This window comes from Poecile atricapillus, chromosome 15 (genome assembly GCF_030490865.1).
Source record: "Poecile atricapillus isolate bPoeAtr1 chromosome 15, bPoeAtr1.hap1, whole genome shotgun sequence".
In the NCBI taxonomy this organism is placed as follows: domain Eukaryota; kingdom Metazoa; phylum Chordata; class Aves; order Passeriformes; family Paridae; genus Poecile; species Poecile atricapillus.
The window spans coordinates 14005888-14029309 of record NC_081263.1 but is presented as its reverse complement, the minus strand read 5'-3'; the positions used below and the strand labels follow the sequence as shown (position 1 = coordinate 14029309).

Below are 23422 nucleotides of genomic sequence, written 5' to 3'. Positions count from 1 at the left end.
AGTTTATAAAGTCTCTTTTCATGTTGATCACTCTCCTTTTCTCTCTCTGGATAAAAAGATTAATCCGCAAGTCTCATCTGGATAAGAAAGAGTTAAAATCCTGCCCAAGCTTTTGTAGATGGTTCGGTGATCTCTGCTGAACAGGAGCTGGAGCCGTCTGGGATGGAAAGTTCTTCATAGCTGTTCTGGAGAGCGTGGTCACCGTCTCTGCTTGCTGCAGGCCCAGAGCCCCTCTCCTTCTTTACTCGGCAGTTTCTGGTAAATTCCATCACGGCAAAACCTGCAGCCAAACCAGGAACCAGCCCGGCCCGGCTTGGCTCGGGGCAAGCCCCCGCAGGCCCCATCTCCCGGCCGGGAGACGCGGCAGGCCCAGCCCGGCCCCCGCCCGGCCGTGTGGCCTGGGCAGGGAACCGGAGGCCACCGGAGCTCTGCTACCTTTCACAGCCAAGAAACAAAGAGAACAAGAGAGTTCTGTTTCTTTACTTTAAGGTGGGGTTCACAAGTTGATCCCACTTTTCAATGGCTAAAACTGCTGTCAATTCTCAGCAATGACCGATAGTTGGTCAGGAGAAAAGACTCCAGGCAGTCCCCAGCAACTCCAGCTTTCCTTAAAGGTAAAGTAACTCCATGACACAACCCTGACAGTCACGGTTCATGTGTTCCTATGCATTATGGGACCAAGCCCAGAGGGTTGCAAGTGTTGCAACTTTGGCAGACAGACATAACTCAGTGTAAGAGACAGTCCGAAGATTCTGTCATCTGTCTCACAACCCTCTCAAGGATGGAGACTGAGACCCCGAATATCACAAGGGACTTGGTTTAGGGGTTTGGGCCTAGCTGAGGTGGATGTTTGCCAAGTGATTGTTTGCAGGTGGTTGCACGCTACACTGCCCTCGCTCCTGCTGGTGAGCAAAGACTTGCAAGACGTGGTTTGCTTTGCACCCTACACCTCCCCCTGCGCAATGGAATTCATCACAATGATCATCAATCTCCTCTGGTTCTGGCCCTGTGCCCCTTGCTTTGTAAAAGACTAGAAAATCACACCCCAAATTTACCTACCTTTGAGATCTCCCCAACGGACAGAAGACTCTGCGTCGGTGGACGGCTGAGTGGACTTTGACGTTGGGGAGTAAGTAATTCAGACAAAGATCTTTTAGTTTAATTGTGATCATAACAACCTCTTTATTTGTCTATAAATATATCCTACATCCTATGGAACGCAGTTGTATAAAGGTTTACTTACACCTATAACTATCACTTACACCTATAACTATCCTTGAAACATAAACTATTGACAAATACTAAGGCTAAGACTAAATCGAATTGCACTCTGGCTCCTCTCTGAGAAGTTTAGGGAGCAAGGAGATCCCTTCTGCTCCTTGTGATTCAAGGGGAGCGTCTCGTGCCTGCTCCCTGCACAGCTCTCCAGGTGGTGCTGTCGGTCTCGGGCCAGCTGTGACTGCAGCAGGGACACCTGAAAGAGGCACAAGGCCCGGCTCAGACAAGCCCACGCTGGCAGCAGCATCCACAGCCCCACGGTACCGGCTGTCAGGGCAGACACAGCCTCCAACTGCAGCCCTCACCAACACTCTGCCCTCGGGGAAGGGGAAAGGAACAGGCTCCCAGACTGGCCCTGAACAGAGCTCAGATGATCAACAAGTCCAGTCCAAGGCTGCCAAACCCTTCCCAGTACATCCCTCGGCCCCCACAGGTCTAGCAGAGTGAGTTCCAACAGCCGTGAGGAACCCAACTCTGATTTCCAAAGGACACATTTGGGCCACTGACCCCTTGCTCCACAGGCTGTGCATCAGCAGGAGGGCTACTGCTCCCCTGAGCTGCTGGAAGTCTCTTCTCTTTGAGAAGTCAACGTATTTTGCTGGTCAGACTTGGGGACACGTGACGTAAGAGAGTGTGGTGGGAATACTCTCCTAAAAGTTCTGATTCTTCTCCCTTCAGGTTCCACCTGCACATTGGATGGGAGAAAAGGTCACAGAAATCCGTAAGCAAACATGGAGCAAAAGAACCTCTGGACATCAAGGCAAGATCTCTGCTCTGAGACCCTGAATTGCACCAGACAGCACTGGGGGCAAAAAGCTCTCGCTGGGGGCTGCGCAAGAGAGGCCAGTGTGTGTCCAGGGACACGGGGCCAGGGAGGGAGACAGTGCAGTGAAGGCACCTTTGAGAAAGCCATGGGCTGCTGCAAGAGACAGAACAAACCAAAGGGTGTGCCCACAGCAGGGACAGGGAGAGGCAAGGAAACAAGCAGGGGACAGCAAAGCACTGCCTGGGCAAACGTGCTGTGTTCCAGAGGAGCCTGAGGCTCTGTGGAGGCACAGAAAGCCCATTTTACCTGCTCTAAAGTTCTCCTGGGCTCAGTGGTTAGTTCAGGCGCCTCTGTCTTTTCCTCTGCTGATGCAAGCGCTTGCAGAGGTTCCAGCCTGGTCTGTGAGACACATAACAGCTGCTCCTCTTGTGCTCCAACAGCCTGCTGGGGATTCAGAGGGGAGATGATTGCCTTATTTCAAACACCACAAGAGCTGTCCCTCAGAAATCTCCATCTTGGGAAGCATCCTCGAGGTACCAGCAGTGCAGCTGCTGCTGTTCAGATCTCTTGGTACAAAACTCTGCTGGGTTTAGTCCATCGCCCTGCTCACCTGCTCCATTCCTTCCCACACCAAATCCAAATCCCCATGTGTTGCCTCCCCTTGTGTGAGCACAGGAGAAGCAGCTCCCCATGCCCAGCATTTGGCCTGCAGCTGATTTGAACAGCAAACTCCAGAGCTGTAGCAGTCATTCTGGGCGTGCCAGGAAACAATCTGGCAGTCAATGGTCTCTGGCTGGGGCCAGGCAGACAGACAAGGCTGCCTGCTGCAGCCTGGGCTGCTTTGCCCAAGCAGGCCTGGACTGACAGGGATATAGAGTCCCACTTCTTTATGGGAAATATCACTGCAATTCTTCAGGGACATTGGAGTAGACTGAAGGTCAGTGCCTGTGCCTACCTGGAGATGAGACTGGCCTACGCTGTTGTCAGGAGATTTTCTCTCCAGGATTACGAAGTTTTTCTTCAAAGTCCCTTTGGCCATTTCTCTCTTCCTCTGTGCCCAAGTCTGGAGTTGTCCATTCTCTGTCCCTTTGATTTCTTCTCTTCCTCTCTTCTTCAAGGCAGCAGCAGTCCCATGGTCCAAAACTTCTTGCATGTCTTCCCTCTCCACTTCCAATTCCTGGCTTATCTTCTTCCGACTCTGTGCGTCAGGTGCACCCATTCCCTTCTTCTTTTCCAGGACTCTCAGCTGCTGTTCGTACAATTCCCGTTCATGCTGCCAAAACAGGGAGAAGAAAATTCACTCTTTGCTTCTCCTGGTTTGCTTCTCATACCACATCTGGACTCCTGCTGCAGGGGCAGGCACGTGCTGCCCCTCTCTCTCTGCCTCTCGTGGTGCTGCAGACCTTGGCTGGGCCCCCCTTGACGCTGCCTCTTTCCCAGCTCGCTCAGCCCATCCCAGCTTCCTTTCTGCCCTTCCCCGACCTCTGGCAGCTCCACTCCCGTGTTCCTTTGGGCACGAGCTGCCAGAACTGCAGCCAGGATTTCAAGTCAATGCTCAGCAGGATTTAGGCAGTGCCACAAGGATGAGCTCTCCATCAGCAAGGAAGAGCAAACATCCTCAGCATTTCATTCCAAGGGCTTGAGGCAACAGGAGTGGTTTTCCAACACTCCTGTGTAGAGTTTCCATGGCAGCATCCCCGAGAGCCCCACTGCCCTCTCTTGCAGCACCAATGGCCAGATCAGGCTGTCATTCCCTGCTGCCACTCAGGACGAGTTGTCCCCTTGCAGGCACACGTCCTTATCTGCATCAGCACTTGGCTTTCCTCTCTTCTCTCCCCACTGCCTGCTCTCACATGGCCAAGGCCAAACACCTTTCAATCAACAGCAAACTTGGTCTTCTCACCCCTCCTGCCAGCTCCACATATTTAGAAATCTGAACATGGATTTGGACACCAGAAATTGCCCAAACCATGCAATGTCAATGGAGACAGTGTGGCCATTGAGAACTAAAGCTTCCAGGGCACAGAACTCCAGCATGGAGGAAAATCAGCAGCCTCAGTGCTAACTGGCTTTGACATGATTACAACATCATTTCCTCTTTATTCAGAAGAATGCCATTAGGAAAGTTAAACTGGAAAGAGGTGCTCCTTTGAACTGGTAACGCAAGGTACAAACATAGCTAGGAAATGGCCCTTTGTGGCATCTGCCATTCTCACCAGCACATCCTTCCTTTCCTTCTCCTGACTCTCCAGTTTCCTCCGAAGATATTCCATCTCCTGACGAACAGTCACAGCCTCTTTCTTCAGGGCAGTGGCCTCATCCTTCAGGCCCGTTCTTAGAAAGATTTTCTGGTGTTCTGCCCTCCATACTGCTGCAGGAGGGAAAGGGAAAGAGAAGGGGGAAAGCAAAGTAAAGTAAACTGATGGGCATCCTGCAGAGACAACAGCACTGTCTTCTCTGCCTGACGGGGTTTGCCAAGTCTTAAGCCCACAAGAGCTTCCAAAACTGAGAGAAATGAAGGAAACTTCCAGGCAGAGAAAAAAGCAGGAATGGCAGGGGCAAGGTTCAGAGGAATAGCAACGTGTGTTTGCTCTTGGCCTTGTGCAGAGTGAACAATCCAAGAGAGACAAAGCAGCTGGGATGCCTGTGCAGCCCTGCTCCAGAGGGGCCAATAGCCTGGAGGCTCTGGCATGGCCTAGAGCTTAGGGGAATTGAGCTGAGGCATCCAGCTCCAGCTGCTTAGCACAGACACAGCACCTTAAAGGCACCAGCTGTGGATGGGATCAGCCACAGCAGAGCCAGTTGGCACTGCCAGCCGCAGCATTATTCTCAAAAAAAATCTTTCACAGGCACTTGGAGGGATGAATCTCATACTGGTTGTTTTTCCTGTCTGCCATCTCTGGGCAAAGGCCTTTACCTCTCCATGGGATCAGAGATCCCCACTGGTGGAACAGGATGGGACAATGGATGGGAGAGAAGTTGTACCTTGCTGAGTTTCCTCCAACAGTGTCTGCAGCTCCTGATTGCAGGCCTTGATTTGGTTGTAGTCAGCCTGAGCCATCCTCAGCTCCATCTCCATGGCCTCACAGTGTGTGGCCATGGTCTCTGCTCTTTCCTCAGAGCTCTGGAGCCTCAGACGCAGCTCAGACATCTCAACCTGCAGCACATGCACAGCATCCCTCAAGCTCTGTTCTCCTGCTCGGGACTTTTCCAGCTCCTGCAGCAGCTCCTTCTCTCGAGTGTCCTGCTCAGCTGCCTTCTCTGTTACTGCATCCTGCAGGGCCCCTGTCTGGAAGATGGATGCAGAGAGCCTCAGGGACAGGGCTGCTCCTGAGGCAGCAGAGTGGGCAGTAGGGAGAGCATTGATGGAGAAATTACTTCAGGCAGAAATACGCCAGAAACAGAAGGTGCAGAACCAAGGATTCCAGTGGAGACAAAGGTAGAGAAAACAGGGAAAGGGAGGCAAGGGGCATCCTTGAGGCTGCAGCTCTGAACACGGGCTGAACTGGCTGTGGTGGAAGTGCCCTGCCCAGCCTGCCATAGCCACGTCTGTGTCCCCACATTGCTCAGTGCCTGGCACAGGCACCAATCCTGTCAGGGACAGCACTGCTAACAGAGGGACAGAGAAGCTCCAGAGGAGTGTGCTGCTGCTTCTCCTCCCACATTTCTTGCTGGGACCCAGGAGAGAATGGGGGAAAACTTTGGCAGCAGACACCAGATCCAGCCTTGGCCTGAGGGTGCAGCAGCAGCAGCCCTGGGCAGAACACGGTGGCAGTGGATGCTGCTGGGAGGGGAAAGAGGTTGGGACTACCATGCCAAAGGTGGTGTTGTGTGTCCCTGGAGAAGAGGATGGAGTGCACAGCTTACCTGGCTGTTGAGCTCCTGCAGTTGTCCTGCATGGCTTGAAGAGAGGTGTTCAGCCTGCTGAAGAGCAGAATGAAGCTGAGAGAGCTGATTGTTCAGTGCCACGTTCTTCTCTTCCAGTGATCTGAGGCACACGTTCTTTTTCTCCAGAGACAGAATCAGCCTAGAAAGGAAGTATGCAACTCATTACTAATGATATCACATTTTATAAACTCCTAGGACTTGCACCACCTCAGAGAAAACTGCTCTGTCCGATGAGGTTTGTCAGAACAACTTGGCTGTTTGTTCCCCCTGCAGTCACAGCCCAGCATGTGCCCACTCTGCTCTAGTTCCTGAAAGAACAGGGAGTTCCTGCCTACATGCCCTACCTTCTATTTGAGATGGGAATGTGAATACAATCCTAACAAAGTCCTGCAATGAAGACATTAGGGGAGAGGATGAATTTTCCTCTGACTAACCAGGCTCCAAGGGGAAGAGCTTTGGTCAACATGGAAGAGACATTTCCTTCCCCCATCTTGTATGTCCAGGTAGGAGGAGCAGCACCCTACAGCCAGGGGATGTCTGGGAAGTTCCCAGAGATTTACCAGCACCCATCCTACTTGCAGCTGGAGGAACAAAGGCCCAAGGCAGAAGTGGCAACAGAGGCTTGGAGCTCAAGCTGATGGAAGATGCAGAAACCTCCAGGCAAGCAAGAGTGCTCTGCCTTTCCTTTGTCTTCTTCTTGGAAGAAGAATCCTGTGGCACTGAAGACTGGCTTGACTTGATCAGCTGGAGGAGCCCCCCTAACCTTGCTCTGGTTTCTTGCATTCTTTGCACAGTCAGTAACACCTGTGAGTGTGGAGGGTGGCAGGGACCCTGCTTGAGCCCCTCCAGGCTCCGGGGGGCATTTTGTCAGGAACAATGCACCAGAGACATTCTTGTTTCTCAGGTGCCTCCCAGGGCAATCTGGGCTTGATCAGAACTCAGGGCCTTAAGAAGGTTCAGCCCAGCAAAGGCATCAGATGCCAGGATGATCAGATCCCAAAGGCTTCAAGTTACAGCAGCCAAGGTGGAGCTGATGGATGTATCCAGCTCCTTACACTGCAGCTCCAGCACTGTTAACACACCCACCTAACCTAACCTAACCTAACAGCACAACACTCCCTAGAGGGAAAGAGCTAGCCCAAAAGCCTTGGTCTTCAGAAAAAATCTAACTGAAGGCTTAAAATATTAGAGAATGAACACAACATACAGATAACGAGATGTGTCTTCAGGGAGACTTCAGAATCTGCCACCTAGGAAATGCTACCAGAGCCCCAAGTAGGTGCAAAGATGGCAAAGAGGGAATGCATTCACCACAATGCAGAGTCCCACAGGCTTTCATTTACCTGTTATTTTCACTGTCTAGGAGCTGCACGAATGCTTGCAGTTCTGAATTCTGGCGTGCCACTTCTTCCCATTGTTTCCAGTTCTTGTCCATTAGCTGTAGCTGCATTTGGAGCTCCTTTTTCTGATCTTCTACCTCCTCCAGCCTCTTCTGGATGTCTTCGGTCTCCAAGATCTTCTGCTGTAATTGTTCCTGGGCTTCACTCACATCCTGCTGGGCTCTCTGGACTGTGCTTTCCTGGAACTCTTGGGAGGCTGCCAGCTGAGATGTCAACTCTTCCACCTCCAGTCAAACAGAACAAAGCAGTCAGAGGTGACAGCCACAGCCTGCCACTGTCAGCCACAGCAGAGGCCGTGAGGAAAGGGAAAGGACAACTTTCCATTTCTCCCTGTCCTGAGAGTGCCACGGCGGGTTGGATGGTTGGGGTGCCGTGACCTCCCTGAAGAAATGTCTTTAAGAAGACGGCCCAGGGGCACAGGCACGTCCCTCACCCCGTGAGTGATTTTCAGCTCAGCCCGGCAGCGGCTCTCAGGTGACGCAGAGAGAGGGACTGAGGCAGGGTGTGGCGTTCAACAGAGAACTAGCCTTTCTTGAAAGCAGGGCCCTCTGTGAAGGGAGCCAGGGACAGCAGCTCTCTCCAAGAGGGGAAAAACTTGGGTTTATGAAGAGAAGGAGAGGGGCAGGGAGAAACTAGTAACAGAGCAATTTGGTAAAGTGACAGGGGGAAAACCAATGGGATACAATAAATCAACATATAAGTCCAAAGGTCTCTGGGTAAAACATTTCCCCTCTATGAGCAGTATCTTGCTCATAGATTAGCACTCCAGGGGAGTGCCACAACTCTTGCTGGCCGACTCCTCAGCCCCCACATGAGAGCACCAGATTCACAATGGATATGGACAACTTGGTTAAGTCTCTAAGTGGCCCGCTATGGGCACCTGAAAAAGCACCTCCCAAAAACCAAGAAGAGGCCAGCAGGAATCCATGCTGATGGTTGCTGGCCAACAGCCCAGAGGACTGGCCCAGCTGTCCAGGACAGCAGAAGCTGAGATTCAGCAGAGCACTGAGTGTCCTTCAGAGCAGCTGCCATGGAGCCCCCACAGCATGAGGCAGCCCCAGGGATCACCCCATCAGCTGCTGCTCTGCCATGGAAAAGCAAGAAGGCCACAGAGTCCTCCCTGGGTGACTGCAGTGCCACTGCTGTTTCACTCACCTGCTTTTGCAGAGCATCCCTCTGCTCAAGGAGGACATTCATCTCCTCTCTGATGCCCTCAAGTTCTTCCTTGTGCCTCCTCTGCCCTGCCTGCATTTCATTGTGAGCTTCCTGCAGCTCAGCCTGTAGCTTTGCCTTGATGGTCTGGAACAAAATTTAGAGTAACTTCCTTCAGCTACTTCTTGTGGCTTCTCGACCCAGCTCTGCTTGTACTGCCAGCCCTCCTTCCTGGGGCTGAGCTCTGGAGCTTACCAGGCTCTGTGTTCCCAGAGCCTGAGGAATCCCTTGCCCCCTCAGTCCCAGGAGCTGTCTTTTGTGCCCTTGTCCCTGCCCTGCACTCCGTTCCCTGCCTACTCAGACTTACCTGTCCCTTCTCTTGCTGCTCTTTCACCTCCTGCCTGAGCTGCTGGACCTGCTGGCACGCTTGGCTGAGGTCTCCTCGAGTTTGGAGCAGTGCTTTAGTTAAAGCCTTCTTCTCATTCTGCCCTTCCTGCAGCACCTGCACAGAAGCAAAGAGCAGAGGGTTTCACACTTCCCTGCAACACCTGTGTGGCAAGAGGCAAAGACGGATGGGCTCACGCGCCCTCAGAGCACTTGGCTGCTGCTCCCCTGGGCCACTGTCTGCCCTGGGGAGCCACAGCTGCCCAGGAAGTGACTTAAAACACAGCCCAGAAGACATCTCTGGGTTACTCTTCAGAAATATTCCAGACAAGTCGTTAAATAGATTTTTCTCATCCTTCTCAGCATTCCTCAGGAGCCCTGTGCAGAGCCAGCCAGTGCCACCTCGCAGGCAGCCAGAGGACAAGGAGCACCTGTGCTCTGGGTTCAAAGGTTCACAGCATCTGCCCTATGCAGCTCTGATACCCTGGGCTGCAAAAGCCTCTGCCACTGTTACCTTGGAGCTGCTGTGTCAGGCCCTGCTGCCTTGCCTGGGACCAGACAGCTCCTTGCCAACAAACATCCCTACTCCAAACTCCATGTTGTGACACAAAAATACTGCATCTTCCACAGCTGCCAATACAATTTACTCTAAGCACCAGCAGTGCAGCTGCTGCTGCTCAGATCTCTTGGTACAAAACTCTGCTGGGTTTAGTCCATCGCCCTGCTCACCTGCTCCATTCCTTCCCACCCCAAATCCAAATCCCCATGTGTTGCCTCCCCTTGTGTGAGCACAGGAGAAGCAGCTCCCCATGCCCAGCATTTGGCCTGCAGCTGATTTGAACAGCAAACTGCAGAGCTGTAGCAGTCATTCTGGGCGTGCCAGGAAACAATCTGGCAGTCAATGGTCTCTGGCTGGGGCCAGGCAGACAGACAAGGCTGCCTGCTGCAGCCTGGGCTGCTTTGCCCAAGCAGGCCTGGACTGACAGGGATATAGAGTCCCACTTCTTTATGGGAAATATCACTGGAATTCTTCAGGGACATTGGAGTGGACTGAAGGTCAGTGCCTGTGCCTACCTGGAGATGAGACTGGCCTATGCTGTTGTCAGGAGATTTTCTCTCCAGGATTACGAAGTTTTTCTTCAAAGTCCCTTTGGCCATTTCTCTCTTCCTCTGTGCCCAAGTCTGGAGTTGTCCATTCTCTGTCCCTTTGATTTCTTCTCTTCCTCTCTTCTTCAAGGCAGCAGCAGTCCCATGGTCCAAAACTTCTTGCATGTCTTCCCTCTCCACTTCCAATTCCTGGCTTATCTTCCTCCGACTCTGTGCGTCAGGTGCACCCATTCCCTTCTTCTTTTCCAGGACTCTCAGCTGCTGTTCGTACAATTCCCGTTCATGCTGCCAAAACAGGGAGAAGAAAACTCACTCTTTGCTTCTCCTGGTTTGCTTCTCATACCACATCTGGACTCCTGCTGCAGGGGCAGGCACGTGCTGCCCCTCTCTCTCTGCCTCTCGTGGTGCTGCAGACCTTGGCTGGGCCCCCCTTGACGCTGCCTCTTTCCCAGCTCGCTCAGCCCATCCCAGCTTCCTTTCTGCCCTTCCCCGACCTCTGGCAGCTCCACTCCCGTGTTCCTTTGGGCACGAGCTGCCAGAACTGCAGCCAGGATTTCAAGTCCACACTAAGCAGGATTTAGGCAGTGCCACAAGGATGAGCTCTCCATCAGCAAGGAAGAGCAAACATCCTCAGCATTTCATTCCAAGGGCTTGGGGCAACAGGAGTGGTTTTCCAACACTCCTGTGTAGAGTTTCCATGGCAGCATCCCCGAGAGCCCCACTGCCCTCTCTTGCAGCACCAATGGCCAGATCAGGCTGTCATTCCCCGCTGCCACTCAGGACGAGTTGTCCCCTTGCAGGCACACGTCCTTATCTGCATCAGCACTTGGCTTTCCTCTCTTCTCTCCCCACTGCCTGCTCTCACATGGCCAAGGCCAAACACCTTTCAATCAACAGCAAACTTGGTCTTCTCACCCCTCCTGCCAGCTCCACATATTTAGAAATCTGAACATGGATTTGGACACCAGAAATTGCCCAAACCATGCAATGTCAATGGAGACAGTGTGGCCATTGAGAACTAAAGCTTCCAGGGCCACAGAACTCCAGCATGGAGGAAAATCAGCAGCCTCAGTGCTAACTGGCTTTGATAGGACTACAACATCATTTCCTCCTTATTCAGAAGAATGAAATTAGGAAAGTTAAACTGGAAACAGGTGCTCCTTAGAACTGGTAACACAAGGTGCAAACATAGCTAGGAAATGGCCCTTTGTGGCATCTGCCATTCTCACCAGCACATCCTTCCTTTCCTTCTCCTGACTCTCCAGTTTCCTCCGAAGATATTCCATCTCCTGACGAACAGTCACAGCCTCTTTCTTCAGGGCAGTGGCCTCTTCCTTCAGGCCCGTTCTTAGAAAGATTTTCTGGTGTTCTGCCCTCCATACTGCTGCAGGAGGGAAAGGGAAAGAGAAGGGGGAAAGCAAAGTAAAGTAAACTGATGGCCATCCTGCAGAGACAACAGCACTGTCTTCTCTGCCTGACTGGGTTTGCCAAGTCTTAAGCCCACAAGAGCTTCCAAAACTGAGAGAAATGAAGGAAACTTCCAGGCAGAGAAAAAAGCAGGAATGGCAGGGGCAAGGTTCAGAGGAATAGCAACGTGTGTTTGCTCTTGGCCTTGTGCAGAGTGAACAATCCAAGAGAGACAAAGCAGCTGGGATGCCTGTGCAGCCCTGCTCCAGAGGGGCCAATAGCCTGGAGGCTCTGGCAGGGCTTGGAGCTTAGGGGAATTGAGCTGAGGCATCCAGCTCCAGCTGCTTAGCACAGACACAGCACCTGAAAGGCACCAGCTGTGGATGGGATCAGCCACAGCAGAGGCAGTTGGCACTGCCAGCCGCAGCATTATTCTCAAAAAAAATCTTTCACAGGCACTTGGATGGATGAATCTCATACTGGTTGTTTTTCCTGTCTGCCATCTCTGGGCAAAGGCCTTTACCTCTCCATGGGATCAGAGATCCCCACTGGTGGAACAGGATGGGACAATGGATGGCAGAGAAGTTGTACCTTGCTGAGTTTCCTCCAACAGTGTCTGCAGCTCCTGATTGCAGGCCTTGATTTGGTTGTAGTCAGCCTGAGCCATCCTCAGCTCCATCTCCATGGCCTCACAGTGTGTGGCCATGGCCTCTGCTCTTTCCTCAGAGCTCTGGAGCCTCAGACGCAGCTCAGACATCTCAACCTGCAGCACATGCACAGCGTCCCTCAAGCTCTGTTCTCCTGCTCGGGACTTTTCCAGCTCCTGCAGCAGCTCCTTCTCTCGAGTGTCCTGCTCAGCTGCCTTCTCTGTCACTGCGTCCTGCAGGGCCTGGATCTGGAAGATGGATGCAGAGAGCCTCAGGGACAGGGCTGCTCCTGAGGCAGCAGAGTGGGCAGTAGGGAGAGCATTGATGGAGAAATGACTTCAGGCAGAAATACGCCAGAAACAGAAGGTGCAGAACCAAGGATTCCAGTGGAGACAAAGGTAGAGAAAACAGGGAAAGGGAGGCAAGGGGCATCCTTGAGGCTGCAGCTCTGAACACGGGCTGAACTGGCTGTGGTGGAAGTGCCCTGCCCAGCCTGCCATAGCCACGTCTGTGTCCCCACATTGCTCAGTGCCTGGCACAGGCACCAATCCTGTCAGGGACAGCACTGCTAACAGAGGGACAGAGAAGCTCCAGAGGAGTGTGCTGCTGCTTCTCCTCCCACATTTCTTGCTGGGACCCAGGAGAGAATGGGGGAAAACTTTGGCAGCAGACACCAGATCCAGCCTTGGCCTGAGGGTGCAGCAGCAGCAGCCCTGGGCAGAACACGGCAGCAGTGGATGCTGCTGGGAGGGGAAAGAGGTTGGGACTACCATGCCAAAGGTGATGTTGTGTGTCCCTGGAGAAGATGATGGAGTGCACAGCTTACCTGGCTGTTGAGCTCCTGCAGTTGTCCTGCATGGCTTGAAGAGAGGTGTTCAGCCTGCTGAAGAGCAGAATGAAGCTGAGAGAGCTGATTGTTCAGTGCCACGTTCTTCTCTTCCAGTGATCTGAGGCACACGTTCTTTTTCTCCAGAGACAGAATCAGCCTAGAAGGGAAGCATGCAACTCATTACTAATGATATCACATTTTATAAACTCCTAGGACTTGCACCACCTCAGAGAAAACTGCTCTGTCCGATGAGGTTTGTCAGAACAACTTGGCTGTTTGTTCCCCCTGCAGTCACAGCCCAGCATGTGCCCACTCTGCTCTAGTTCCCGAAAGAACAGGGAGTTCCTGCCTACATGCCCTACCTTCTATTTGAGATGGGAATGTGAATACAATCCTAACAAAATCCTACAATGAAGACATTAGGGGAGAGGATGAATTTTCCTCTGACTAACCAGGCTCCAAGGGGAAGAGCTTTGGTCAACATGGAAGAGACATTTCCTTCCCCCATCTTGTATGTCCAGGTAGGAGGAGCAGCACCCTAAAGCCAGGAGACGTCTGGGAAGTTCCCAGAGATTTACCAGCACCCATCCTACTTGCAGCTGGAGGAACAAAGGCCCAAGGCAGAAGTGGCAACAGAGGCTTGGAGCTCAAGCTGATGGAAGATGCAGAAACCTCCAGGCAAGCAAGAGTGCTCTGCCTTTCCTTTGTCTTCTTCTTGGAAGAAGAATCCTGTGGCACTGAAGACTGGCTTGACTTGATCAGCTGGAGGAGCCCCCCTAACCTTGCTCTGGTTTCTTGCATTCTTTGCACAGTCAGTAACACCTGTGAGTGTGGAGGGTGGCAGGGACCCTGCTTGAGCCCCTCCAGGCTCCGGGGGGCATTTTGTCAGGAACAATGCACCAGAGACATTCTTCTTTCTCGGGTGCCTCCCAGGGCAATCTGGGCTTGATCAGAACTCAGGGCCCTAAGAAGGTTCAGCCCAGCAAAGGCATCAGATGCCAGGATGATCAGATCCCAAAGGCTTCAAGTTACAGCAGCCCAGGTGGAGCTGATGGATGTATCCAGCTCCTTACACTGCAGCTCCAGCACTGTTAACACACCCACCTAACCTAACCTAACCTAACCTAACAGCACAACACTCCCTAGAGGGAAAGAGCTACCCCAAAAGCCTTGGTCTTCAGAAAAAATCTAACTGAAGGCTTAAAATATTAGAGAATGAACACAACATACAGATAACGAGATGTGTCTTCAGGGAGACTTCAGAATCTGCCACCTAGGAAATGCTACCAGAGCCCCAGGTAGGTGCAAAGATGGCAAAGAGGGAATGCATTCACCACAATGCAGAGTCCCACAGGCTTTCATTTACCTGTTATTTTCACTGTCTAGGAGCTGCATGAATGCTTGCAGTTCTGAATTTTGGCGTGCCACTTCTTCCCATTGTTTCCATTTCTTGTCCATTAGCTGTAGCTGCATTTGGAGCTCCTTTTTCTGATCTTCTGCCTCCTCCAGCCTCTTCTGGATGTCTTCGGTCTCCAAGATCTTCTGCTGTAACTCTTCCTGGGCTTCACTCACATCCTGCTGGGCTCTCTGGACTGTGCTTTCCTGGAACTCTCTGGAGGCTGCCAGCTGAGCTGTCAACTCTTCCACCTCCAGTCAAACAGAACAAAGCAGTCAGAGGTGACAGCCACAGCCTGCCACTGTCAGCCACAGCAGAGGCCGTGAGGAAAGGGAAAGGACAACTTTCCATTTCTCCCTGTCCTGAGAGTGCCACGGCGGGTTGGATGGTTGGGGTCCCGTGACCTCCGTGAAGAAATGTCTTTAAGAAGACGGCCCAGGGGCACAGGCACGTCCCTCACCCCGTGAGTGATTTTCAGCTCAGCCCGGCAGCGGCTCTCAGGTGACGCAGAGAGAGGGACTGAGGCAGGGTGTGGCGTTCCACAGAGAACTAGCCTTTCTTGAAAGCAGGGCCCTCTGTGAAGGGAGCCAGGGACAGCAGCTCTCTCCAAGAGGGGAAAAACTTGGGTTTATGAAGAGAAGGAGAGGGGCAGGGAGAAACTAGTAACAGAGCAACTTGGTAAAGTGATAGGGGAAAAACCAATGGGATACAATAAATCAACATAGAAGTCCAAAGGTCTCTGGGTAAAACATTTCCCCTCTATGAGCAGTATCTTGCTCATAGATTAGCTCTCCAGGGGAGTGCCACAACTCTTGCTGGCCGACTCCTCAGCCCCCACATGAGAGCACCAGATTCACAATGGATATGGACAACTTGGTTAAGTCTCTAAGTGGCCCGCTATGGGCACCTGAAAAAGCACCTCCAAAAAACCAAGAAGAGGCCAGCAGGAGTCCATGCTGATGGTTGCTGGCCAACAGCCCAGAGGACTGGCCCAGCTGTCCAGGACAGCAGCAGCTGAGATTCAGCAGAACACTGAGTGTCCTTCAGAGCAGCTGCCATGGAGCCCCCACAGCATGAGGCAGCCCCAGGGATCACCCCATCAGCTGCTGCTCTGCCATGGAAAAGCAAGAAGGCCACAGAGTCCTCCCTGGGTGACTGCAGTGCCACTGCTGTTTCACTCACCTGCTTTTGCAGAGCATCCCTCTGCTCAAGGAGGACATTCATCTCCTCTCTGATGCCCTCAAGTTCTTCCTTGTGCCTCCTCTGGCCTGCCTGCATTTCATTGTGAGCTTCCTGCAGCTCATCCTGTAGCTTTGCCTTGATGGTCTGGAACAAAATTTAGAGTAACTTCCTTCAGCTACTTCTTGTGGCTCCTCGACCCAGCTCTGCTTGTACTGCCAGCCCTCCTTCCTGGGGCTGAGCTCAGGAGCTTACCAGGCTCTGTGCTCCCAGAGCCTGAGGAATCCCTTGCCCCCTCAGTCCCAGGAGCTGCCTTTTGTGCCCTTGTCCCTGCCCTGCACTCCATTCCCTGCCTACTCAGACTTACCTGTCCCTTCTCTTGCTGCTCTTTCACCTCCTGCCTGAGCTGCTGGACCTGCTGGCACGCTTGGCTGAGGTCTCCTCGAGTTTGGAGCAGTGCCTCAGTTAAAGCCCTCTTCTCATTCTGCCCTTCCTGCAGCACCTGCACAGAAGCAAAGAGCAGAGGGTTTCACACTTCCCTGCAACACCTGTGTGGCAAGAGGCAAAGACGGATGGGCTCACGCGCCCTCAGAGCACTTGGCTGCTGCTCCCCTGGGCCACTGTCTGCCCTGGGGAGCCACAGCTGCCCAGGAAGTGACTTAAAACACAGCCCAGAAGACATCTCTGGGTTACTCTTCAGAAATATTCCAGACAAGTCGTTAAATAGATTTTTCTCATCCTTCTTAGCATTCCTCAGGAGCCCTGTGCAGAGCCAGCCAGTGCCACCTCGCAGGCAGCCAGAGGACAAGGAGCACCTGTGCTCTGGGCTCAAAGGTTCACAGCATCTGCCCTATGCAGCTCTGATACCCTGGGCTGTAAAAGCCTCTGCCACTGTTACCTTGGAGCTGCTGTGTCAGGCCCTGCTGCCTTGCCTGGGACCAGACAGCTCCTTGCCAACAAACATCCCTACTCCAAACTCCATGTTGTGACACAAAAATACTGCATCTTCCACAGCTGCCAATACAATTTACTCTAAGCACCAGCAGTGCAGCTGCTGCTGCTCAGATCTCTTGGTACAAAACTCTGCTGGGTTTAGTCCATCGCCCTGCTCACCTGCTCCATTCCTTCCCACCCCAAATCCAAATCCCCATGTGTTGCCTCCCCTTGTGTGAGCACAGGAGAAGCAGCTCCCCATGCCCAGCATTTGGCCTGCAGCTGATTTGAACAGCAAACTCCAGAGCTGTAGCAGTCATTCTGGGCGTGCCAGGAAACAATCTGGCAGTCAATGGTCTCTGGCTGGGGCCAGGCAGACAGACAAGGCTGCCTGCTGCAGCCTGGGCTGCTTTGCCCAAGCAGGCCTGGACTGACAGAGATATAGAGTCCCACTTCTTTATGGGAAATATCACTGCAATTCTTCAGGGACATTGGAGTAGACTGAAGGTCAGTGCCTGTGCCTACCTGGAGATGAGACTGGCCTATGCTGTTGTCAGGAGATTTTCTCTCCAGGATTACGAAGTTTTTCTTCAAAGTCCCTTTGGCCATTTCTCTCTTCCTCTGTGCCCAAGTCTGGAGTTGTCCATTCTCTGTCCCTTTGATTTCTTCTCTTCCTCTCTTCTTCAAGGCAGCAGCAGTCCCATGGTCCAAAACTTCTTGCATGTCTTCCCTCTCCACTTCCAATTCCTGGGTTATCTTCTTCCGACTCTGTGCGTCAGGTGCACCCATTCCCTTCTTCTTTTCCAGGTCTCTCAGCTGCTGTTCGTACAATTCCCGTTCATGCTGCCAAAACAGGGAGAAGAAAATTCACTCTTTGCTTCTCCTGGTTTGCTTCTCATACCACATCTGGACTCCTGCTGCAGGGGCAGGCACGTGCTGCCCCTCTCTCTCTGCCTCTCGTGGTGCTGCAGACCTTGGCTGGGCCCCCCTTGACGCTGCCTCTTTCCCAGCTCGCTCAGCCCATCCCAGCTTCCTTTCTGCCCTTCCCCGACCTCTGGCAGCTCCACTCCCGTGTTCCTTTGGGCACAAGCTGCCAGAACTGCAGCCAGGATTTCAAGTCCACACTAAGCAGGATTTAGGCAGTGCCACAAGGATGAGCTCTCCATCAGCAAGGAAGAGCAAACATCCTCAGCATTTCATTCCAAGGGCTTTGGGCAACAGGAGTGGTTTTCCAACACTCCTGTGTAGAGTTTCCATGGCAGCATCCCCGAGAGCCCCACTGCCCTCTCTTGCAGCACCAATGGCCAGATCAGGCTGTCATTCCCTGCTGCCACTCAGGACGAGTTGTCCCCTTGCAGGCACACGTCCTTATCTGCATCAGCACTTGGCTTTCCTCTCTTCTCTCCCCACTGCCTGCTCTCACATGGCCAAGGCCAAACACCTTTCAATCAACAGCAAACTTGGTCTTCTCACCCCTCCTGCCAGCTCCACATATTTAGAAATCTGAACATGGATTTGGACACCAGAAATTGCCCAAACCATGCAGTGTCAATGGAGACAGTGTGGCCATTGAGAACTAAAGCTTCCAGGGCCACAGAACTCCAGCATGGAGGAAAATCAGCAGCCTCAGTGCTAACTGGCTTTGACAGGACTACAACATCATTTCCTCCTTATTCAGAAGAATGCAATTAGGAAAGTTAAACTGGAAACAGGTGCTCCTTAGAACTGGTAACACAAGGTGCAAACATAGCTAGGAAATGGCCCTTTGTGGCATCTGCCATTCTCACCAGAAGATCCTTCCTTTCCTCCTCCTGGCTCTCCAATTTCCTCTGCAGTGATGCCACCTCCTGACGAAGTGTCACAGCCTCTTCCTTCAAGGCAGTTTCTAGAGAGGTCATCTGCTGTTCTGCCCTCCATACTGCTGCAGGAGGGAAAGGGAAAGAGAAGGGGGAAAGCAAAGTAAAGTAAACTGATGGCCATCCTGCAGAGACAACAGCACTGTCTTCTCTGCCTGACGGGGTTTGCCAAGTCTTAAGCCCACAAGAGCTTCCAAAACGGAGAGAAATGAAGGAAACTTCCAGGCAGAGAAAAAAGCAGGAATGGCAGGGGCAAGGTTCAGAGGAATAGCAACGTGTGTTTGCTCTTGGCCTTGTGCAGAGTGAACAATCCAAGAGAGACAAAGCAGCTGGGATGCCTGTGCAGCCCTGCTCCAGAGGGGCCAATAGCCTGGAGGCTCTGGCAGGGCCTGGAGCTTAGGGGAATTGAGCTGAGGCATCCAGCTCCAGCTGCTTAGCACAGACACAGCACCTGAAAGGCACCAGCTGTGGATGGGATCAGCCACAGCAGAGACAGTTGGCACTGCCAGCCACAGCATCGTTCTCAAGAAAAATCTTTCACAGGCACTTGGATGGATAAATCTCATACTGGTTGTTTTTCCTGTCTGCCATCTCTGGGCAAAGGTCTTTACCTCTCCATGGGATCAGAGATCCCCACTGGTGGAACAGGATGGGACAATGGATGGGAGAGAAGTTGTACCTTGCTGAGTTTCCTCCAACAGTGTCTGCAGCTCCTGATTGCAGGCCTTGATTTGGTTGTTGTCAGCCTGAGCCATCCTCAGCTCCATCTCCATGGCCTCACAGTGTGTGGCCATGGTCTCTGCTCTTTGCTCAGAGCTCTGGAGCCTCAGACACAGCTCAGACATCTCAACCTGCAGCACATGCACAGCGTCCCTCAAGCTCTGTTCTCCTGCTCGGGACTTTTCCAGCTCCTGCAGCAGCTCCTTCTCTCGAGTGTCCTGCTCAGCTGCCTTCTCTGTCACTGCATCCTGCAGGGCCTGGATCTGGAAGATGGATGCAGAGAGCCTCAGGGACAGGGCTGCTCCTGAGGCAGCAGAGTGGGCAGTAGGGAGAGCATTGATGGAGAAATGACTTCAGGCAGAAATACGCCAGAAACAGAAGGTGCAGAACCAAGGATTCCAGTGGAGACAAAGGTAGAGAAAACAGGGAAAGGGAGGCAAGGGGCATCCTTGAGGCTGCAGCTCTGAACACGGGCTGAACTGGCTGTGGTGGAAGTGCCCTGCCCAGCCTGCCATAGCCACGTCTGTGTCCCCACATTGCTCAGTGCCTGGCACAGGCACCAATCCTGTCAGGGACAGCACTGCTAACAGAGGGACAGAGAAGCTCCAGAGGAGTGTGCTGCTGCTTCTCCTCCCACATTTCTTGCTGGGACCCAGGAGTGAATGGGGGAAAACTTTGGCAGCAGACACCAGATCCAGCCTTGGCCTGAGGGTGCAGCAGCAGCAGCCCTGGGCAGAACACGGTGGCAGTGGATGCTGCTGGGAGGGGAAAGAGGTTGGGACTACCATGCCAAAGGTGGTGTTGTGTGTCCCTGGAGAGGAGGATGGAGTGCACAGCTTACCTGGCTGTTGAGCTCCTGCAGTTGTCCTGCACGGCTTGAAGAGAGGTGTTCAGCCTGCTGAAGAGCAGAATGAAACTGAGACACCTGATTGTTCAGTGCCACGTTCTTCTCTTCCAGTGATCTGAGGCACACGTTCTTTTTCTCCAGAGACAGAATCAGCCTAGAAGGGAAGCATGCAACTCTTTACTAATGGTATCACATTTTATAAACTCCTAGGACTTGCACCACCTCGGAGAAAACTGCTCTGTCCGATGAGGTTTGTCAGAACAACTTGGCTGTTTGTTCCCCCTGCAGTCACAGCCCAGCATGTGCCCACTCTGCTCTAGTTCCTGAAAGAACAGGGAGTTCCTGCCTACATGCCCTACCTTCTATTTGAGATGGGAATGTGAACACAAACCTAACAAAATCCTACAATGAAGACATTAGGGGAGAGGATGAATTTTCCTCTGACTAACCAGGCTCCAAGGGGAAGAGCTTTGGTCAACATGGAAGAGACATTTCCTTCCCCCATCTTGTATGTCCAGGTAGGAGGAGCAGCACCCTACAGCCAGGGGATGTCTGGGAAGTTCCCTGAGATTTACCAGCACCCATCCTACTTGCAGCTGGAGGAACAAAGGCCCAAGGCAGAAGTGGCAACAGAGGCTTGGAGCTCAAGCTGATGGAAGATGCAGAAACCTCCAGGCAAGCAAGAGTGCTCTGCCTTTCCTTTGTCTTCTTCTTGGAAGAAGAATCCTGTGGCACTGAAGACTGGCTTGACTTGATCAGCTGGAGGAGCCCCCCTAACCTTGCTCTGGTTTCTTGCATTCTTTGCACAGTCAGTAACACCTGTGAGTGTGGAGGGTGGCAGGGACCCTGCTTGAGCCCCTCCAGGCTCCGGGGGGCATTTTGTCAGGAACAATGCACCAGAGACATTCTTCTTTCTCAGGTGGCTCCCAGGGCAATCTGGGCTTGATCAGCACTCAGGGCCCTAAGAAGGTTCAGCCCAGCAAAGGCATCAGATGCCAGGATGATCAGATCCCAAAGGCTTCAAGTTACAGCAGCCCAGGTGGAGCTGATGGATGTATCCAGCTCCTTACACTGCAGCTCCAGCACTGTTAACACACCCACCTAACCTAACAGCAGAACACTCCCTAGAGGGAAAGAGCTACCCCAAAAGCCTTGGTCTTCAAAAAAATCTAACTGAAGACTTAAAATATTAGAGAATGAACACAACATACAGATAATGAGATGTGTCTTCAGGGAGACTTCAAAATCTGCCACCTAGGAAATGCTACCAGAGCCCCAAGTAGGTGCAAAGATGGCAAAGAGGGAATGCATTCACCACAATGCAGAGTCCCACAGGCTTTCATTTACCTGTCATTTTCTCTCTTTAGGGAAGTCACAAAAGCATGCAGTTCTGAATTTTGGCGTGCCACTTCTTCCCATTGTTTCCATTTCTTGTCCATTAGCTGTAGCTGCATTTGGTGCTTCTTCTTCTGATCTTCTGCCTCCTCCAGCCTCTTCTGGATGTCTTCAGTCTCCAAGATCTTCTGCCGTAATTGTTCCTGGGCCTCACTCACATCTTGCTGGGCTCTCTGGACTGTGCTTTCCTGGAACTCTCGGGAGGCTGCCAGCTGAGCTGTCAACTCTTCCACCTCCAGTCAAACAGAACAAAGCAGTCAGAGGTGACAGCCACAGCCTGCCACTGTCAGCCACAGCAGAGGCTGTGAGGAAAGGGAAAGGACAACTTTCCATTTCTCCTTGTCCTGAAAGCACCAGATTCACAATGGATATGGACAACAAGTCTCTAAGTGGCCCGTTATGAGCACCTAAAAAGCACCTCCCAAAAACCAAGAAGAGGCCAGCAGGAGTCCATGCTGATGGTTGCTGGCCAACAGCCCAGAGGACTGGCCTAGCTGTCCAGGACAGCAGCAGCTGAGATTCAGCAGAGCACTGAGTGTCCTTCAGAGCAGCTGCCATGGAGCCCCCACAGCATGAGGCAGCCCCAGGGATCACCCCATCAGCTGCTGCTCTGCCATGGAAAAGCAAAAAGGCCACAGAGTCCTCCCTGGGTGACTGCAGTGCCACTGCTGTTTCACTCACCTGCTTTTGCAGAGCATCCCTCTGCTCAAGGAGGACATTCATCTCCTCTCTGATGCCCTCAAGTTCTTCCTTGTGCCTCCTCTGCCCTGCCTGCATTTCATTGTGAGCTTCCTGAAGCTCAGCTTGCAGCTTTGCCTTGATGGTCTGGAACAAAATTTAGCGTAACATCCTTCAGCTACTTCTTGTGGCTTCTCAACCCAGCTCTGCTTGTACTGCCAGCCCTCCTTCCTGGGGCTGAGCTCTGGAGCTTACCAGGCTCTGTGTTCCCAGAGCCTGAGGCAGCCCTTGCCCCCTCAGTCCCAGGAGCTGCCTTTTGTGCCCTTGTCCCTGCCCTGCACTCCGTTCCCTGCCTACTCAGACTTACCTGTCCCTTCTCTTGCTGCTCTTTCACCTCCTGCCTGAGCTGCTGGACCTGCTGGCACGCTTGGCTGAGGTCTCCTCGAGTTTGGAGCAGTGCCTCAGTTAAAGCCCTCTTCTCATTCTGCCCTTCCTGCAGCGCCTGCACAGAAGCAAAGAGCAGAGGGTTTCACACTTCCCTGCAACACCTGTGTGGCAAGAGGCAAAGACGGATGGGCTCACGCGCCCTCAGAGCACTTGGCTGCTGCTCCCCTGGGCCACTGTCTGCCCCGAGGAGCCACAGCTGCCCAGGAAGTGACTTAAAACCCAGCCCAGAGGACATCTCTGGGTTACTCTTCAGAAATATTCCAGACAAGTCGTTAAAATGATTTTTCTCATTCTTGTTAGCATTCCTGCTACACCCTCCCTGTGCCCACAAAAGAAAAGTCTTACAATCTCACTTTGGTACAGAACACCTACCAGCACACACCAGAAGGGGAGTGGTAAGAGAACAGTGAAGAATCTCTGAAGTATGTCTTAGGAAAACAGAACACAAGAGCAGCACTAAAACCTCAGCTTAAAGCTTATGTTTCTGCCTGGCTTCCTGTGAGAGGGCTCATTCCTGGTCCCAAAGACAGACCTGTTCACCTTTCACCTGCCCAAATTCAATGCAGCAGACATGGAGGCTCCAGACAGCCCCCATAGCCTGTCATCTCCACAGCTGCAGGCTTGCAAAAAATCACACCCGTTCTCCCTTCAGAACCATTACCTGTCGCTTGGCTTTTTCAAATCCGATTTGTTGTTCTTGTCGTTGGGCCTGCAGGGTGGCAACTTTCTGCTTCATGTCATACAGCACCTTCTCGTGTTCCTGCTCTCTCTTTGCCTTCTCTTCTTCCCATTGCTTCAGCATCTCCAGCAACTCTGCACGGTGTCTTTCTTGCTCATTTTTCTGAAGAGGGGAGAAAAATTTTCAAGATGAAGTCACAGGCAAGCTCCTTGCTGAAAAATGTGAAGCTTCATCCATCCCACAAACCCCAGCCTGAAAAGACAACAGCACTGGCTTTCTGCACTCCAGAAATCAATTCCTGTCAGGGAATTTAAAAGGAGGTTCAGCAGCTGCAAGAATCACAGCCTCATGGAATCATTTCTGTTGGGAAAAACCTTCACAAGCATTGGGCCCAAGCACTCACAAAAGGAGGTGTCATCTTCCCCTCCCGGAGG

General features: G+C 52.5%; 1 protein-coding gene across 1 annotated transcript in view; it reads right to left on the bottom strand.

Moving 5' to 3' along the window:
- Positions 1 to 23045, bottom strand: part of LOC131584837 (cingulin-like protein 1) — a 37141-nt gene extending 14096 nt beyond the window's left edge. The window contains exons 1-19 of the mRNA XM_058850342.1: positions 22971 to 23045; positions 22278 to 22364; positions 21137 to 21417; positions 19784 to 19943; positions 18902 to 19073; positions 18154 to 18287; positions 16892 to 17209; positions 15849 to 15935; positions 14225 to 14505; positions 12856 to 13015; positions 11974 to 12145; positions 11205 to 11359; positions 9943 to 10260; positions 8900 to 8986; positions 7276 to 7556; positions 5912 to 6071; positions 5030 to 5201; positions 4261 to 4415; positions 3000 to 3317 (exon numbers count right to left, since the gene is read on the bottom strand). Of these exons, the coding sequence (XP_058706325.1) occupies positions 3000 to 3317; positions 4261 to 4415; positions 5030 to 5201; positions 5912 to 6071; positions 7276 to 7556; positions 8900 to 8986; positions 9943 to 10260; positions 11205 to 11359; positions 11974 to 12145; positions 12856 to 13015; positions 14225 to 14505; positions 15849 to 15935; positions 16892 to 17209; positions 18154 to 18287; positions 18902 to 19073; positions 19784 to 19943; positions 21137 to 21417; positions 22278 to 22364; positions 22971 to 23045 (3573 nt within the window). The remainder of the gene's footprint in view (positions 1 to 2999; positions 3318 to 4260; positions 4416 to 5029; positions 5202 to 5911; positions 6072 to 7275; positions 7557 to 8899; positions 8987 to 9942; positions 10261 to 11204; positions 11360 to 11973; positions 12146 to 12855; positions 13016 to 14224; positions 14506 to 15848; positions 15936 to 16891; positions 17210 to 18153; positions 18288 to 18901; positions 19074 to 19783; positions 19944 to 21136; positions 21418 to 22277; positions 22365 to 22970) is intronic.
- Between the last annotated feature and the right edge of the window lie 377 nt (positions 23046 to 23422).